This window comes from Agelaius phoeniceus, chromosome 15, assembly GCF_051311805.1.
Source record: "Agelaius phoeniceus isolate bAgePho1 chromosome 15, bAgePho1.hap1, whole genome shotgun sequence".
Classification (NCBI taxonomy): Eukaryota; Metazoa; Chordata; class Aves; order Passeriformes; family Icteridae; genus Agelaius; species Agelaius phoeniceus.
The window spans coordinates 2,391,391-2,408,578 of NC_135279.1; the positions used below are offsets into that span (position 1 = coordinate 2,391,391).

The 17,188-nt window shown below is 47.9% G+C and overlaps 2 protein-coding genes across 2 annotated transcripts in view; both read left to right on the forward strand.

Moving 5' to 3' along the window:
• The window catches only part of ERGIC1 (endoplasmic reticulum-golgi intermediate compartment 1), a 55,705-nt gene extending 45,464 nt beyond the window's left edge, over positions 1-10,241 (forward strand). Inside the window, exons 9-10 of the mRNA XM_054643028.2 lie at positions 1,994-2,116; positions 6,626-10,241. Of these exons, the coding sequence (XP_054499003.2) occupies positions 1,994-2,116; positions 6,626-6,733 (231 nt within the window). The 3' untranslated portion in view covers positions 6,734-10,241. The remainder of the gene's footprint in view (positions 1-1,993; positions 2,117-6,625) is intronic.
• Positions 10,242-11,680: 1,439 nt separating this feature from the next.
• Positions 11,681-16,930, forward strand: RPL26L1 (ribosomal protein L26 like 1). The gene is made up of 4 exons (XM_054642970.2): positions 11,681-11,803; positions 12,612-12,784; positions 14,212-14,352; positions 16,759-16,930. Exons 2-4 carry the CDS (start codon positions 12,617-12,619, stop codon positions 16,885-16,887), a joined length of 438 nt encoding a protein of 145 aa, XP_054498945.1. The 5' UTR covers positions 11,681-11,803; positions 12,612-12,616; the 3' UTR covers positions 16,888-16,930.
• Positions 16,931-17,188: the final 258 nt, after the last annotated feature.

Consider the following 17,188-nt stretch of genomic DNA (forward strand, 5'->3'; position numbering starts at 1 on the left):
AATCCATTAGTTTAGGAAAGATCCAAGATCACCAAATCCTACCAGTGACCAATTCCCAGCTTGTCACCCAGCCCAGAGCATGACTGCCACATCCAGCATTTTAACAATTCAATGTATTGAATTGTTTTAAGGAAAAAAAGGACCCTATTTACTTTTTACAGTAGAAAGCATCTTCCAGTTGAAAATTACTTGCCATTCAGGTGCTAAATGAAAGTCCAAAATCTGTTTGTAATATCTACTTCTAGTTTGCCCTAACTGATAATTAGGCACACACTCTCCTGGACGAGTTCTCAGATTAATGTTCCTGACTGGTGACTTCTGGGCTTGCTTGTGTGTCTGTCCCAGGGATTTGGACATCTCCCTCTGTTCAGATTACAGTGTATTTGTTCTGCTTAATGTCACAACTGCTGTTCTGATAAGACTCCTGTGACAGGAGTTCTGAAAGTAATTTGGAAAATAGCAGGAGCTTTTGACACTTCTGTGAGCTTGGCTGCAAATTGGGGCGTTCAGCCAAGTCTGACTCATGAGGGCAGGAGTGCTGGTGGGGAGAAGGGGACAGGAAGGAAAAAATGAGGTCAGTTCTGTCAAAACTGAGGTGCTGAGAAGCACAGCTGTGCTTTCTGCTCATGGTGCTTCAGTCCTTCACTCCACACTGAGCAGTGGGAAAGGGAAATGGGAAGCCCCTGGAAGAGTCTGGCACAGAGTGGCTGCTGTGGGGAGAGTCTGAAGGGTACAGACTCTGTCTCCTCTCTTAGCTCCCTGCTTCCTCCCTTCCCACAGAACCACTGTCTCAAAATGAGCTGCAGAGCTCCAATAAAAGCCTGAAAATGTCATGACTGGGGACTTCTGCTTCTCTTGTCATCATGGGATGAACCACCTAAAAATAGGGAAATTTGGAATTTATATGAGATGATTGAAGATAAATGCTGTTTCACCAGCACACAGAACAAAATTATTTTTTTTGTGTCATGCTCATGAGTGTCCTGTTGCTTGCTCTTTTTTATTTTTCTGAAGTATTTGAGGCTGTCTTTGCCTCTTTGTGAAGGAGAATTGAGGCAGGAGAGGAGATGTGAGCTGTCAGCTTGTCACAGGGCTGAGGGAGGGAGGGGCAGCCTGTGCCACACTGGGCTCTCCTTGGACTCTGGCTCCCCAGCCTGCTTTCCTGGGATTTTTCTTCACCCTGTCAATGTCTGAAAACTGATTCCTGTCTCCACTGACAGCACAGACAAAATATTATCTCAGGAAGATGTGGCTTCAGTTCCCAAGCTGGTGCTGGCACTGGGCAGTGTGTCCTGCTGGGTGCTGGCCTGTGGCTGCAGCTGGCACTGGACCTGTTTGGAAACAAATGGATTAAAGGAGAGTGGACCTGGAAATTGGGAAGGTGTCTCTCCCAAACCAGCCTGGGATATTTTTTGAACCTTTGCTAATATTTTTCTGTATACAGTTTCATCCTGGCTTTCAGCAGGAATTTTAAAGATGGTTCCACATGATTGATACTAAGAGGCACAGCATTCCCATTGCCAATGGAGAGGGGGCTTGACAGAGGAATGCAAAGACAAGGAGAGATTTTCAGGCTTTTACAAACTAAATTTCATTTGTTTGGTGAATGATTTATATACAAAATATAGACATGCAGACCTAAAACTTCACCTGCAGCCAGGCTGTTTATATTTAAATAGAGTAGATTTAGGATGGAGAATCAATGACAGCCTTTCTGTTCAGTCCTGTGACTCTGAATGAAGGTGAGAATAATCACCATCACCCCCAGCTCTTTCATTATCAGCCTGGAAGGAGATTGTTTTCCTCTTTGATAAGGATGGGAGGTGAGCACTCACACAGGAATTCACTGTTTGCTTCTTTCCATCTGGCCACTGCTACAAAACAGTGGGGTGAAGGCCAAACCCACGGAGGCAGCTTTCTGGCAGACACTCTCTGGAATGAGCTTGCTCACATTTTGTGCCATTTTCTCCTTTTTTCCCCTGTTTTTCCCCAGGAATACGTGGCCTACAGCCACACGGGCCGCATCATCCCGGCCATCTGGTTCCGCTACGACCTGAGCCCCATCACAGTGAAGTACACAGAGAGGAGACAGCCTCTGTACAGGTTTATCACATCGGTGAGTCACCCCACCCTCTCCTTCTCCTCCCCTGCCTGCCTTTCAGGGCCCTCCTGAGCCTTTCTTGCCCAGAGGAATTGAGTTTCTGCCTCAGGGCACTGCGATGAGGTGGGGACACAGCAGCACATCACTGGGGTGCTGCTGGACTGGGAGGTGAGTCTCTGACAACTTGATTTAATAGCTGGGCACAAAAAGAAGGGAAATTAACCCATTCCAGAAGGGCCAGGATCTGCCTAGGCAGGATGGGCTCTCTTGCAGCATGTCAGAAGCTTGGAATTAAAGCTGAAAACTGCCATAAACTGCTCAGTAATCCAATGAGATCAAATGTGCAGAGAATCTAGAGTGGTTTGGACTGAAAGAACCTTAAAGCTCATTCCATCCCACACCCTGCCATGGCAGGGACACCTTCCACTATCCCAGGGTGCTCCAAGCCCTGTCCAGCCTGGTCTGGGACACTTGCAGGGATCCAGGGGCAGCCACAGCTGCTCTGGGCAGCCCTCGCCCTTTTCCTCCCCAAAGTCATCCTGGTCTCACCTGAGGGTTTTCCTTTGTTCCAGTGAGGGAGGAGAACTGTTGGATGACACAGAGCTGCTTGTCCTTGCTATCTGCTGGTATTGGGGTGATTTTTACAGTAAATAGGAAGAAGACTGGCAGTGGAGATTTTATCAGCAGCCACTTCTCTCCTCTCCTACAAGACACCGAATTTTATTTTTTATACTGAGTTTTACTCAGTGCTGCTGATTGGTTTAATAAGGAGTGCCAGTTCCAGGTATTTACTCCTGAGTAGAAGTGGAAAAGAGCTGCATTATCAAATTCCAGAGGTGTTTTCCTGACGAGTTACATTTGGATCTGTCCAGAGAGCATCCTGCAGTCCTGATCTCAGCATCCAGAACAAAGCTGTGCTGGCCAAACTGCTCATTAGGCAAAGAGCTATTTAAAGATCCTCCAGAACTTTAAAAACAAAAAAAGTGTCTTCAGGGAGTTGGCTTAAAATTGAAGCTGCAGTGAGCTGTGCCAGTGAGGCATGGTGGAATGTGAAGCACTTGATAAATTGGCTGCAGTGAAGACCTCAATTCTGATTTTTAAACTGTTTGACTGTTTTAACTGCAATTCACATAAACAGTGTGGTGGAGTTGCACTTCAAGATTTTGATTTTGCAACTTTTGATAAACAGCAAGTTCCCTTCACTGAACTTTAGACAGTGAATAGAATACACAAAGAACCAGATAAGGGGGCTTGAAGTAAAACCTGAATATCATGGTAAAAGACTTTCTCTTCTTAGCACATCCACTTGGCTTCAAAAAATAATCCTAAAAAGGTCAAGCATCAGCATTTCATGACTTGGCATCTCATTCTGCCTCTGCTTCTTTCCCTAAAACTGTGCTCCCAGAAGTTTCTTACACATCTTGCTGGGGGTGAGGGTGTGGAGGTGTTTTCATGGGAAATGATTTGATAGCTGGGATTATTCTTTAATTTTATTGTCAGCATTGATTCACAGCTGATCTGCCATTATATGCCTATAAAAAGCATCTTTTTTGAATGATATCCTGCTTGTGAGGAGCACAGTCATGTGTCTGACATTGCCTTTCTGTCACTTGCCAGCAGCCCTGCCTCCTCCTGTGTATCCCCTGGTGTTCTCCTTTAGGCACCAGCCTGCATCCCACTCTGCTGGGATCTCCTTCTGTTCAAGGTGCATTCCTCATGTCCAGAGGGCCCTTACTGCTGGGATTATTCCCCTTCTGTGTCTCCTTCCTTTCATCCTTTCATGGCTGGGCCTGATCCCACAGACCTCATGGAGCTGAAGGCAGATCACTGCCAATAACTCATCCCATTAAACCCAGAGAAGTGCCTGATGCCTGCCTGTATGCATCAGAGCTGTCCTGATCCAGGAACATTTGCTGCAGCTCCTGTGCTGACCTGGAGCCCAGCACTGGTCACAAGCCCTCCAGGCCCTTTTTTCGTCACCAGGACTCAAAGCTGTGTGTGCAGGAGGCCCCAGTGCCAGGTGTGTGTGACTCATCCCCACTCAGCACTACAGAGCTCTGCAGATGAATTTATTTTTTTTTTCTATTCCCCAGCCCCTTGTGCTGCTGCACTGAAGTCAGATTTTCCTGCCTGTGATGCAGAATGTGCGTGTTGGACGGGGTTTGTGTTTGTGCTGTGACATCTCCCGTCAGCTGGGCTGCTCTGAGCTGCAATAACCCAGCTCCATGGTGGGCATTTCCCTGGGGGGTCACCCTGTGCCACACCTCAGGGACAGCAGGGAGGGGGTACAGGAGCAGCAGCTGGACTTGTCCCCTAAAAACCCTGACTTTGCCTCAGGCTGCTGCTCTGGTTTCAGCGGCCTGGATCTGCTGGAATGCTGAGTGTCCTGCAAAAGCCCCATTTCCTGCAGCCCCGTTTCCTGAGCTCACTGAATGTTCATATCTTGGTTATAAATGCACATGGCAAGGAGCTGTCGCTCTCACTGCCTTTGCTCACCCTTGATGAGCTGTTTGTTCCTTCCCCTCAGCTCTGCTGCTGCTCCTACGTTGGTTTTCGTCTCTGACTTTGCCCGTGGGGAGCTGTGTGGGAGCAGAGACGTGGCAGGGTGTGTGTAGTGTGGCACCAGTTCCCTTCTGGGCCAGCTCTGTTGCACTTTTATAACGTTTATCATGGAATTATTTAGGTTGGAAAAGACTTCCAAGGCCACCGAGTCTCAGCTGTGATCCCCACTTTGTCCCCAGCCCAGAGCTCTGAGTGCCACCTCCAGGGATGGGCACTCCAACTCTCCCTGGGCAGTGCCAGGGCCTGAGCCCCCTTTCCATGGGGAAATTCCTGCTGTGCCCACCCTGAGCCTGCCCTGAGCCCCCTTTCCATGGGGAAATTCCTGCTGGTGTCCACCCTGAGCCTGCCCTGAGCCCCCTTTCCATGGGGAAATTCCTGCTGTGCCCACCCTGAGCCTGCCCTGAGCCCCCTTTCCATGGGGAAATTCCTGCTGTGCCCACCCTGAGCCTGCCCTGAGCCCCCTTTCCATGGGGAAATTCCTGCTGTGCCCACCCTGAGCCTGCCCTGGCCCAGCCTGAGGCCGTTCCCTCTCATCCTGGATGCCCACCTGGCTGTCCCCTCCTGTCAGGAGTTGTGCAGAGCCACAAGGGCCCCCCTGAGCCACCTTTTCTCCAGGCTGAGCCCCTTCCCAGCTCCCTCAGGGATTCTCCAGCCCCTTCCCAGCTCTGTTCCCTTCCCTGGACACGCTCCAGCCCCTCAGGGTCTCTCAGCACGAGAGGCCAGAGCTGGACACAGCCCCCATGATGTGACCTCAGCAGTGCCAGCACAGGGGACAGTCACACCCTGCTCCTGCTGCCACACTGGTTTTGATACAAAAACATCTGAGTTCTGCTCAAGGCTAGCTTCATACAAACCACCCGGTGGGGAGGCAGAAGTCCAACACCACAGGAGGGGAAGAAAGTCCCAGGGTGCCACCAGGGAGTGTGACACACCACAATGCAACCTACAAATGTTACCAGCCATATTCTAATTACACAGTTCTAACTTCCCAGCTCCCACATTTTTTACTTCACAGCTGTGGTGCTCTTTTTAATTTGGTCTTTTATGTTGTGTAGGATGAGGTGGTTCTGAGAATAAAAATGGGGTTGTGAGAAGGGGAACAAGATGTGGAGCTTATCTCCTGACAAGGGCCTGCCTGGGAAAAGGGGGATTTGCTATGAGCTAGGGGCTGAAGGAGAGAGCAATCCCAAACCAGTGAGCCATTGTAGCAGGGAAATATTTTGTATTGTTGGTCTTCTCCAGCCTAAAGGACTCTGTGATTCTGTTTCCACAAAGACTTAGGTTTGACAGAATACACAGAATATTTCTGTGTTTTCGTAGCACTTGAGAAGTGAAGTAGGCTGTTAACGCTGATCAGGAGATTAATTTTTTCCCTAATTCTGTTCTTGGAAGTAATTATGTGTTTTAATTCGACCCAAGATCCACATCTTGTGTGGAAAACTCTGTCCCACGAAGAGTTAAGTTGGCTGCTGTGAGCAGCCCTTGTCATGGAAAGTGTTAGGCAGGGCTGTGGTGTCACTGGCAGCTGGGTTCCTCTGTTACTCACTGCCCTTCACGTGCTATTTCAGAGCCTTCTGCCTGTTAGTAAATTATCTTGTGAAATGGGGAAGAGAAAGACTACAAGACTGGTGTTTATAACAGAAAACAGTACAGGAAGATGTGAGCAGCACAGAGCTCCTAGAAATCTAAGTTGGGTGGAGTTTAAGCCAGAAGGGAGCAGTGTTTGTGCTGTGGGAGCTGGGATTTGTGATGGCTCAGTGCTGAGGAGTTCAGCACTCATTTATTCCACTGCAGGGAATGGTTTTTGTGAATGATCCTCATGGAATTCCATCCCCAGGGCTGTTACCCACTCCCTGCTGTGCTTCCAGCAAACACCCAGGCAGCAGGACCCCTCCTCCAGCTCAAGCTGTGTAAAAGTTCCCCTCGTTGTTGACAAAGGTGTTTGTCTGTCTGTAATTGCAGATATGTGCCATCATTGGAGGAACATTTACTGTAGCTGGGATCCTGGACTCCTGCATTTTCACAGCATCAGAGGCCTGGAAGAAGATCCAGCTGGGCAAAATGCAGTAGCAGTGAAACTCTACCCTCGACTCCAAGGACAGGAGCAAAGATTGACAAATCTACCACTACCTGTTTTTGTCTTTATTTTCTATTTGATTGAATCAGTATGTTTTTCTCTAATCAGGCTGGTCAGTGAAGACATCTTCAACAAATCAAAGAAATCTCCATGCATTTCAGAGCTCTGAGAGGGAAAAATCAGTGGAATCAGGGTGTGGATTCCCTCCCCCCAGAGAGAGAGGTTGAAATGCCATTTGAGATCTAAGTGAGGATGGCAGTCTGTCCTCTGGGAGGTTCCTATGGCAGTGTACAAACTAGGGAGTAGATGGCAAAGAGCTGAACTGTCTTGTGGCACTTTTTGGAGTTCTGTTGGATTTGCATGATCAGACAATCGACTTTTGTATAGGGCAAAACTACGCATGAGGAAGAAATTCCACCCATGGTGCCAAAAAGGTGATGTATCTGTTGGTGAGGAGTGGAAAGTGTTAGTCCCCACAGCAAACCTAAGAGACAGAGGGCAGAAATAACACCCAGAAATGTTCTGTGCTTCTATTGAAAGCTCAGTTGTTCAGATACAACCTTTCTAACCAAGTGAAAAAAGAACAGGAAGCCTTCCCCAGCTACCTTTTCCTATAGGTGATCTGTGATCCCAGCAGTGGAGGGCATTTCTTTTACCCTGGATGTAAAAGTTGTTTCATTCCTTCCCACTAACTGAATATCCAGTCTTGTGTTTACAGGTGGCATGAAGTAAAAACCAAACTGAGCAACACAGTTTTATGTGGCCTTTGCTTTGAAAGGGAATAGTTGTCTTTACAGCATTAGCTTTTCTTTCTTCTGTTTCTAAACACAGACCACCCAAAAGTCTGGATTCTACTTTATTGTTGTTGTTGTTGTTTTCTTTTGAAAAGAAGTTTTATATTCTCTGTGCTCAGAAAAATGGTGCAGCCCTCTGGGTGGATGAGCACAGCTTCCTCTCTTGCTTTGTGTGTGTGTATTCAATACACCTGTCAAACACAGGAATTCTGACTTTTCAGGATTTAAGGTGCCTCCCTTTTCCTTTAAAGCTCAGCCAGGCATCTTTTCTGAGCCCTGGCCTGCCAGTGCTCTCCCACAGGTACCCAGGGCAGCATTCCCACAGGTGACCCTTGCTGGGAGCTTTGTTTGATCCCTTAAAAAGATTCCTGAGCTTCCCTGTCCATTCCTTCAAGCCTTGTCTTCTGGAGCCTCCAAAACACAGAGGTGTGAGGGGAAAACTCCTGCCAGGGGTGTCTTGCATCTCATTTGGTCTCAAAAATGAGAGCAGATGCCCACCAGTGCATTTTCCAGAGCCTCATCAGTGTTCCTTGAGTAGTGACAGTCTCTGCATGCCTTGTGAATGTCTGAGCTGAGGATACACAAATTTTAAGTCTTTCAGGATGGATTAAACAAAAATAATCATAAAATAAGGATCTTGAACTCAGTGCTGTAAATTGTAAGATGGGTGCAGGGTTTCTCTTGGATTATATCCATTGCCTTTCCCTGGAGGCAAAATATCCAAACTTTATGCTGTGATGATATGAATTGTTGAATATTCAGTGTTATTGTTAGAGTCAGATGCATTTCAGAAGAATTCCTGATTGTCTGTTGAATTTGTCTCCTTGCTTTGGAAGCAGGGAAAGTGTTGCCAGTTTGATCCACCCACCAAAAAGAAGCAGCCAGCTCCTCTCCCCCTGCCATGCTCTGCCCTGCAGTGACTTCAGACAGCATTGGAATTTTTCCCTGTTCTTCTCTGGACTGATTGCTCTTACTTTAGGTGCAAAATGGATTGTGGAACTTCCTGTACTCATTCATGTATGGGTAGATTTTTTTTTACTTTTTTTTTCCCCCTCCCATTTACAAAAATGAACTTTTTCAGTGAGATGTTTGTGTTCACCTGGGCTGTAGGATTTTCCATGGCAATTGCTTCTCCTGCTGGCTGAAGGATTTCCTCTCATCCACTGTGACCAGCTGAAACTCACAGCTAAAATGTCCTCATTTTTCCTTTTGGATTTGGCGAGTCTTTGCTGACAGCTTGGGAACAGTGGATTACAACAATGAGATTTTTAATATTTCAGCATCTTCCTTACACTGAGATTTATTTAGTGCATCCTTCTCCTGAGCTGGGCAAGGGGAGATCTTTGCAGTACAGTTCATTTTCTGAAATTTCTCCTCTGGTACAATTTCTTTGACACAAAGAAAGGTGGTTGCAGATTCTTTGTGTCCCCTGGTGTGTTCTCCCCATTCCCTGTCTGTGTTCAACTGCCTCCTGTGCAGTCCAGGCCAGTTCTCTAAACAAGACCAGTGCAATTGGTTTGTTTTGGGGTTTTGTTTTTGGAAGTAACACACTTCAGCGTGCCTGCTCTCTCTGCCAAAACATCCCCTACAATAAGGCAATAAATCAAAAATTTGGGGTTTGTTTTTTTTTTTGCAAAATGTTGAAACCAAATTGAACTGAAGTTCTGGCAGGAGGAACATCTGTACCTGGGTTCTCTAAACCAGGTCTAAGCTTTTGAGAGCTGCCAAGCCAAGGCCACCTTCTGGGGCTGCTGGGATTTGTGGTGAGCTCGTCCTGCAGGGTCACACCATGGTACTGCTTCGTGTGTTTACAGCAGAATCTGCTCTCATCTCTCCAGGTGTGAAAGCAAGGCAGTTACTGCCTCTGCACCCAGGAGATCTCACTTCTATTCTGGATTTTCTGAGGAGAAAATGAGCTTAGTTTTGCTTTTAAACGTCCTTACAAACAAAAGAATTTCGGGTCAGAGCAGAAGGAAACCCTCAGTTGTAGGGTTCTGATTTTGCCCTTTCAAGTCAGTGTTTTTATAGAAGAATTTGGGTTTCCAAAAAAGACATCCCTGTAGGAAATATTTGAAAGTCCCACTTTAAATTATTCCCTGTAACTGCAGACTCCACCCTACGGTGAGAACTTGAGGCATAGGATGCTTTGCAATGGTGGAGTTAAAAACTTCTAGCACTAGGGAAAGTTATTAGGTGTATTCTAGGCAGTATCTGGACTGCTGAAGAGTATTTTAAAAAGAAAATAAAATGGAAATGGGGTACAAAAACCCAGGAGAGATGAGTCTGTGAATGTTTGATCTGATCTCTCAAATCCTTGCATTTCTTGTGCGCTGTAAAAAATGAGATCTGCAGTGCAGGTGGCCCCGTGTGCCACCAGCTCCTGAATATTTCTCATTTATTGTTCCTTCTCTGCTGGGGCTGGGAATGGCTGTGACGAGTCTCTGCTTTACTGGAGTTGTTTGAATTTGCAGATTGGGGGTGTCAGTGAGGGGTTTGTCCCTGGCATGTGGGAGAGGGGCAGGGAGGAGGAGCAGCCCTGCCATGTCTGGTACAGCAATGTTTAAAGCACAAGTCTTTTACATTTCTACAGTGGAGACTGTTAAGGAGTTCTGGCATTTGTCTTTTTAATTTGCAATCTTATGTTAATAAACTATTAGCCTTTTTAGTTCCATAATTAAAAATAAAACTCTTACATGTTTTGATTGGCTTCTTGTCACACTCCTGTTGCAAAATCGATCCAAAGGAGCTTTTTTTCTTTTGTTTTTAATTATGATTTCAGTGAGCTGAGCGTTATCACACAATGAAATCACTGGGAGCCAGGTCACTGTGGTGAAAGTTAGCACGAGGCTCTTTTGTAATCAGCCCTGAGTCATGTCTGGACATTCAGTGCTCGGTTTTGTACAGTACCAAGTGTCCCAACCTCCCTTTTTTTAAGGAAAGGTGAAGAATGGACTGTGCTTGGGGCTTGCTGGGTTTGGTATGTGAAATAACCCAATTTTTGTCCTCTCCCCTCCTTTAATGTCCATTTAGTCTTGCTTCATAACTATTTAGAAATAAATGAGGCAATTTTTAAATGTTGAACAGTAAGGGGTTACAGCACAGTGAGTTTGGGCTCAGGGTATCTGCACCATCTTAAGAAACCAATTCCCTTTATGTTGGGAAGGTCTTTGTGGAGGAACAGATCCTGCTTGTTCCAATGACTGGAACTCAGATTTCCCCAAGTGATGGGTGCTGCTGGAAGCCCCTTACTCTGTAAATGACAAATAAAAGCTCTGGGGAAGGTGTTTGTCCAAACCCTGCTGCAACTCAGGCCCAAATCTTTCCAGGCTATCTTTATAAAAAACCCAGCCCAAACCCAACCAAGCCAATTAATTGGTTAATTTGTAATAATTCTCATTGAGAATAAATTAGTCTGTGTCCTGAAAATATGTACTAGGGCCACATCTACCTGAAAGGGGAATGGTTTGTGCAGGTGAGCTGGGATGGAGGTGACAGTGACACAGGAGCAGGGGCTGGGCAGTGTCACTGGTGTCCCTTTGGGCAGAGGGACATGGGATCAGTGTCACTGGTGTCCCTTTGGGCAGAGGGACATGGGATCAGTGTCACTGGTGTCCCCTGGGGCTGAGAGACATGGGATCAGTGTCACTGGTGTCCCTTGGGGCTGAGGGACATGGGTTCAGTGTCACTGGTGTCCCTTGGGGCACAGGGACATGGGATCAGTGTCACTGGTGTCCCTTGGGGCAGAGGGACATGGAATCAGTGTCACTGGTGTCCCTTGGGGCTGAGGGACATGGGTTCAGTGTCACTGGTGTCCCTTGGGGCTGAGGGACATGGAATCAGTGTCACTGGTGTCCCTTGGGGCAGAGGCTGTGTCCTGGGTCTCGGTCTCACAGACATGTGCTCGGGTCTGTCCCTCCTCTGTCCCTGCTCTATCCCGGCTCTATCCTGAGTCTATCCCGAGTCTATCCCGTGTCTATCCCGTGTCTATCCCCGCTCTATCCCGAGTCTATCCCGTGTCTATCCCCGCTCTATCCCGAGTCTATCCCCGCTCTATCCCGGCTCTATCCCGTGTCTATCCCCGCTCTATCCCGGCCCTATCCCGGCTCTATCCCGTGTCTATCCCGGCTCTGTCCCGGCTCTGTCCTCGCTGCAGCGCTGCCCTCCGGCCGCCAGGGGGCGCGGCTCCGGGGCCGCGGCGGCGCAGGCGGAAGCGGAAGCAGAAGCGCCTTTGGCTCCTCTTCCGGGCGGGCGGCGCGGCGGCGGCAGCGGGTGAGACACCGGGAGCCGCCATCCGCGGCCATCGGGGCCATCTGCGGCCATCTCCGGCTGGCGGGGCCTCCGCGGGGCAGCGGCGGGGATCGGGAAGGGGCTCGGGTGGCCGGGAGCCCGCTGGGGGCTGCGGGGCAGGGAGAGCTCGGGTTCCGGGGGGAGCTCGGCCTCCTCCGGCTGCGCTTCCCTGGTGCATTACGGAGTTAGCGCAGCCCAGCCCGCATGGGAGGTGCCAGGGTGTGCACTCAGAAACTCGGGAGTTGAGCAAAACTAGCCTTTAATTTAATTTATCTTTGATTTAATTTATCCTTTGCTGTCAGTATCAATGGTGCCCTGACAGGCAGTCCTGTAGCGCAGTTGTGTAAGTTTAGGAAAGGCCGGAATTATCTTGGATTTGCAGGTGTGTTACCTGCACGCTGTGGTGAGGAGCGTTACTGGAGGTGCTGGAGCAGTGCGGGCCCAGAATACACATTTTTATAGATTGGTGTAAATCTGTACCAATCTATAAAAGATGAGCCGTGTGACTGCAGGGCAGCATCCAGCTGTCCTGAGCGCTGGGAACAGGGAGCTTTGCAAGAACGGTCTGATGTGCACGTGTGCCAATCACAGGGACGCTGTCAGTCAGGGCAGGGGCTTCAATTTACTTGGAGTCCGGGATATCAGGGTTTGTTGATCAGTAGTGGCATTAAAAACAGTTGAAATTGATTTTTATGCAGCAGGAGACTCTGTGGGCCTGGGTGATAAAGTGTAGTGTGCGTGCTGTGAGCACCTCTCCAACTGCTGTGGGGTTTGGTTTTTTTTTGTGCAGCCAAAATGAAGTTCAACCCTTTTGTGACCTCGGACCGCAGCAAGAATCGCAAACGGCACTTCAATGCCCCCTCCCACATCCGCAGGAAAATCATGTCCTCGCCCCTGTCCAAGGAGCTGAGGCAGAAGTACAACGTGCGCTCCATGCCCATCCGCAAGGACGACGAGGTCCAGGTACTGCCCTGCCACACCTCAGCTTCTTCTGGGGGGTTTCAGGGCTGGGAAGGGGCTGAGGGAGCTGAGAAGGGGCTCAGCCTGGAGAAAAGGAGGCTCAGAGGGGCTCCTGTGGCTCTGCACAACTCCTGACAGGAGGGGACAGCTGGGGGAACAGGGACAGGAGGAGAGGGAACGGCCTCAGGCTGGATCAGAGGAGGCTCAGGGTGGACACCAGCAGGAATTTCTCCATGGAAAGGGGGCTCAGGGCAGGCTCAGGGTGGACATCAGCAGGAATTTCTCCATGGAAAGGGGGCTCAGGCACTGGAATGGCCCAGGGAGGTTTGGAGAGCCCATCCCTGGAGGTGGCACTCAGTGCTCCAGGGACAAGGTGGGAATGGGGCATAATTTGGGTTTGATGATCTTGGAAGTGTTTTTCCAAGCCAGCTGATTCTGGGATTCTGTTTTCATGTGCAGCCTGTGGAAAAGGGAAGAATGAGACAACCTGATATTGGTGCTGGAGCTTTGCCTTCAGCATGGCAGAAATAATCTAAGTTAATCAAGTCACGACCTGGACTGCCAAGTGTTTCTTAAATTCATTTCATTTAAATTCATTTTAAATTCACTTCAGTGATAAGTATGATACAGGTGTGCTGGCAATTCTGCTGCACTTCAGCTACATGCACTGATCATTGTGCTGAACTGAAAACTTTCAACCATAAAGCACAAAGCAAAGAATTGTTTCTTTTTTGTAGGCTGTTTGCTGCCTGTGGTATTTAAAAGATTGGATCAGAAATGAGTCCCAGCTAAGTGGCTTTTTACATAAAGCACAATGATAGGTGAAAAATTAGGGTAAAAACTGTTAAAAATTGAAATGTGGCTGCATAGCTGCAGAGTGTGGTGGTGTTCACAGGGATCCCAGGATGAGGGAAGAGATGAGAATCTTGACTCCATTATTCAGAAAGCTGATTTATTAGTTTATGATATATATTATTTAAAAGAAAATTATATATTAAAACTACACTAAAGAATAAAAGAAGGGATTTTATCAGAAGGCTAGCAAGGAATAGACTGGACTGTGATTGGCCATTAATTAGAAACAACCACATGAGACCAATCCCAGATGCACCTGTTCCATTCCACAGCAGCAGATAACCATTGGTTACATTTCGTTCCTGAGGCCTCTCAGCTTCTTGGGAGAAAAGATCCTAACCAAAGGATTTTTCATAAAATATATCTGCCAACAGAGCTCTCCCATTAGGGTTTACTGCAAAGAAAATGGGGGAGAAGCACAATCCTGCTCCATTAAATGCTCTGTGTTAGTAATGCTGAAATTGTGGGGTCACTCATGAGTTTGTGGATCCTTGGATCCTGTGCAGCTCAGCTGGTTTGTGGGATGGGCTGGCTGTTGAGGGCTGCTCCTGGAGCTGTGTGTGTGCTGTGTGCAGGTGGTGAGGGGACACTACAAGGGCCAGCAGATCGGGAAGGTGGTGCAGGTGTACAGGAAGAAATATGTGATCTACATCGAGCGCGTGCAGCGCGAGAAGGCCAACGGCACCACCGTGCACGTGGGCATCCACCCCAGCAAGGTATGGCCACTGGGGCTGCTCTGGGACCCCTGGGACTTGGTACCAAGTGGGGGGAATGCCCCTGGAAGCTGCTCCATCTGCACATCCCCAGCCTGTGCTTGGAAGCTCAATCGTTGTTTAGTTTTGCTTTTGTTTTTTGCCTTTGCTTTCACCCCACTCTGATTCAGGGGAAAACTACAGCTAAAGAAAATTTAAATGTTAGTTTTACTACTAATTCTCATGTGCAAACAACTCTCCTACCTCTGCAGTGTTATTTTAATAAGGTTTATACTATGACTATTTTAAATTTAACCATTTTCAAAAAATTGATTTAAGTCTGTTAATATAGTTTTAATAAGTGTAACATGCTGCACATCCCACTCTTAGCACTAAAATAAGAAAAAATCTCAGTCTTTGTTCCAGAACATACAAAAAAGTGCTTCTAGTAGGAATATATTAATCTGGGCATAGTTGTTACAAAATCTGTGAATGCAGAATGTTTGTCAGTATAAAAAGTAATCACTTGGTTTTGCTTCTGCCTCTTGCACGATGGCCAATGTCAGTGCAGGCTGGGATCTAAACACAGGCTGGGGATTCTCAGATGGAGCAGCCCTGGAGAAGGATCTGGGGGTGCTGGTGGCCAAGAGCTGGACCTGGCCTGGCCCCCAGGAGCCCCCCATGCCCTGGGCTGGCCCCCATGGGCAGCAGGAAGGGGCTGGGATTGGGCCCCCTCAGGTGAGACCCCAGCCCTGGGCCAGGCCAGGCAGGACCTGGAGCTGCTGGAGAGATCCAGAGGAGGCACCAGGGGATCAGAGGGATGGAGCTGGGAGAGCTGGGGTTGTTCACATGGACAGGAGAAGCTTTGGGGTGACCTCATTGTAGCCTCACAGTGCCTGAAGGAGCCAACAAGATGGAGAATTTTACAAGGGCCTGGAGGGACAGGACAATGACAGAGGGAATGGCTTCACACTGACAGAGCAGACTAAGGTGGGATTTTGGGAAAAAATCCTTCCCTGTGAGGGTGGGCAGGCCCTGGCACAGGTGCCCAGAGCAGCTGGGGCTGCCCCTGGATCCTTGAGAGTGCCCAGGCCAGGTTGGATGGAGCTTGGAGCCACCTGGGACAGTGGGAGGTGTCCCTGCCATGGCAGGGGTGGCACTGGATGAGCTTTAAGGTCCCTTCCCACTCAAGCCATTGTGGGGTTCTGTGAATAACAAATGGAGATGTTGCCTCAAGGAAATGTTAGGGCGTCATGAGGAGAGATGTGAGTTGAAACCATGTTGGAGAGGCTTAAACAGATGCTCAGAATTGTGATTGCTCTTGCAGGCACTTGTGAACTGAATACTTCTGAACCTGGGTTTAGCCTGAGGTATTTAGAGCTGGTGAAAACCAGGCAAAGCCTGTTTAGATCATAACAGGAAACATTTCAAACTAAACACAAGAACTTGCCAAAACCTGGTTTGAAGCAGACGAATTCAGTCTGCTTCAGCCTTGCCACGTGGGCACAAAGATGGAAGTGTTGGTGGAAAAAATCCAGTTGTAACAGGTTTTCTGGGGTAAATGGTTGGTGTGTTCAGCAGAGGGAGGGCAGAATTCTTCCAAAACATCACGACTTGTGTGCAGCAACAGCATCTAACTGACAAGGTGACATTGTGGTGGAGCCAGTGCTGAATAGCTGTGAGAGAAACAGAATTTTCTGCTGCTTCTTCACTCTGGGAAAATTTTCATTAATTGGGAACTAGACCTCAGTAAAGCTTTGCATAAAGATTCTGGTTATTAATGCAGAGAGCAGGGCAATGTTTTGTTACAGACTTGCAGTGTGAACAGTTTGTACCTCTCCTGGGTAAAGAGGTGGGAATTTACAACTGAGACCTAAATGCACAAGGAATTAAGGAGGAAATGTGCCTGTATGGCATTTCTAGGATTTGATAGTTCTGTTTTCCAGGTAGTGCTTTCAGTAATACCAACACATGAATTTCTTTGCCAGTTTGAGGAGGCAGGAACAGGAATTGTTGGATAAATTCTTCCCTGGGAGGGTGATGAGGCAGAGGAATGTTTTGTCACAGATTTGCAGTGTGAACAGTTTGTACCTCTCCTGAGCAAAGAGGTGGGAATTTACAACTGAGACCTAAATGCACAAGGAATTAAGGAGGAAATGTGCCTGTATGGCATTTCTAGGATTTGATAGTTCTGTTTTCCAGGTAGTGCTTTCAGTAACACCAACACATGAATTTCTTTGCCAGTTTGAGGAGGCAGGAGCAGGAATTGTTGGATAAATTCTTCCCTGGGAGGGTGATGAGGCACAGGGTGCCTGGGGAAGGAAGTGTCCAGGGCCAGCTCTGACTGCTGCCTGTGTGCTGGTGCGATCAGCTGTGTGCTCAGGTGGGTTTAGGATGGGCAGGGAGGCTGAAGTGCTGTGCTCTGTGCAGGTGGTGATCACCAGGCTAAAGCTGGACAAGGACCGCAAGAAGATCCTGGAGCGCAAAGCCAAGTCCCGCCAGGTTGGCAAGGAGAAGGGCAAGTACAAGGAGGAGACCATCGAGAAGATGCAGGAATAGCTGCCTTCCTGATTAAAACCATTAAAAAACTGCTAAAATTCAACCTGTTGTGTGTCTTCTTTCAAAAATCTTCATGTGTCCTGCTCAGCATTTAAATATCCCTACTTGTCTTTTGAGTTTGTAAAAAATACACTAAATTAAAAAGCTCTTTGTACCTTTTTTACTGTTAAGTAAAACAGTTTAGAATTGCTTCAACCGATCTGAAAGAGCAGCGAAGTCCTGAAACATCCATCTCAACAGTCTTTGTATTTCTGTCTCTTCATTAGATGTGTCCATGGTTTTTTTTAATATTAACATGTTC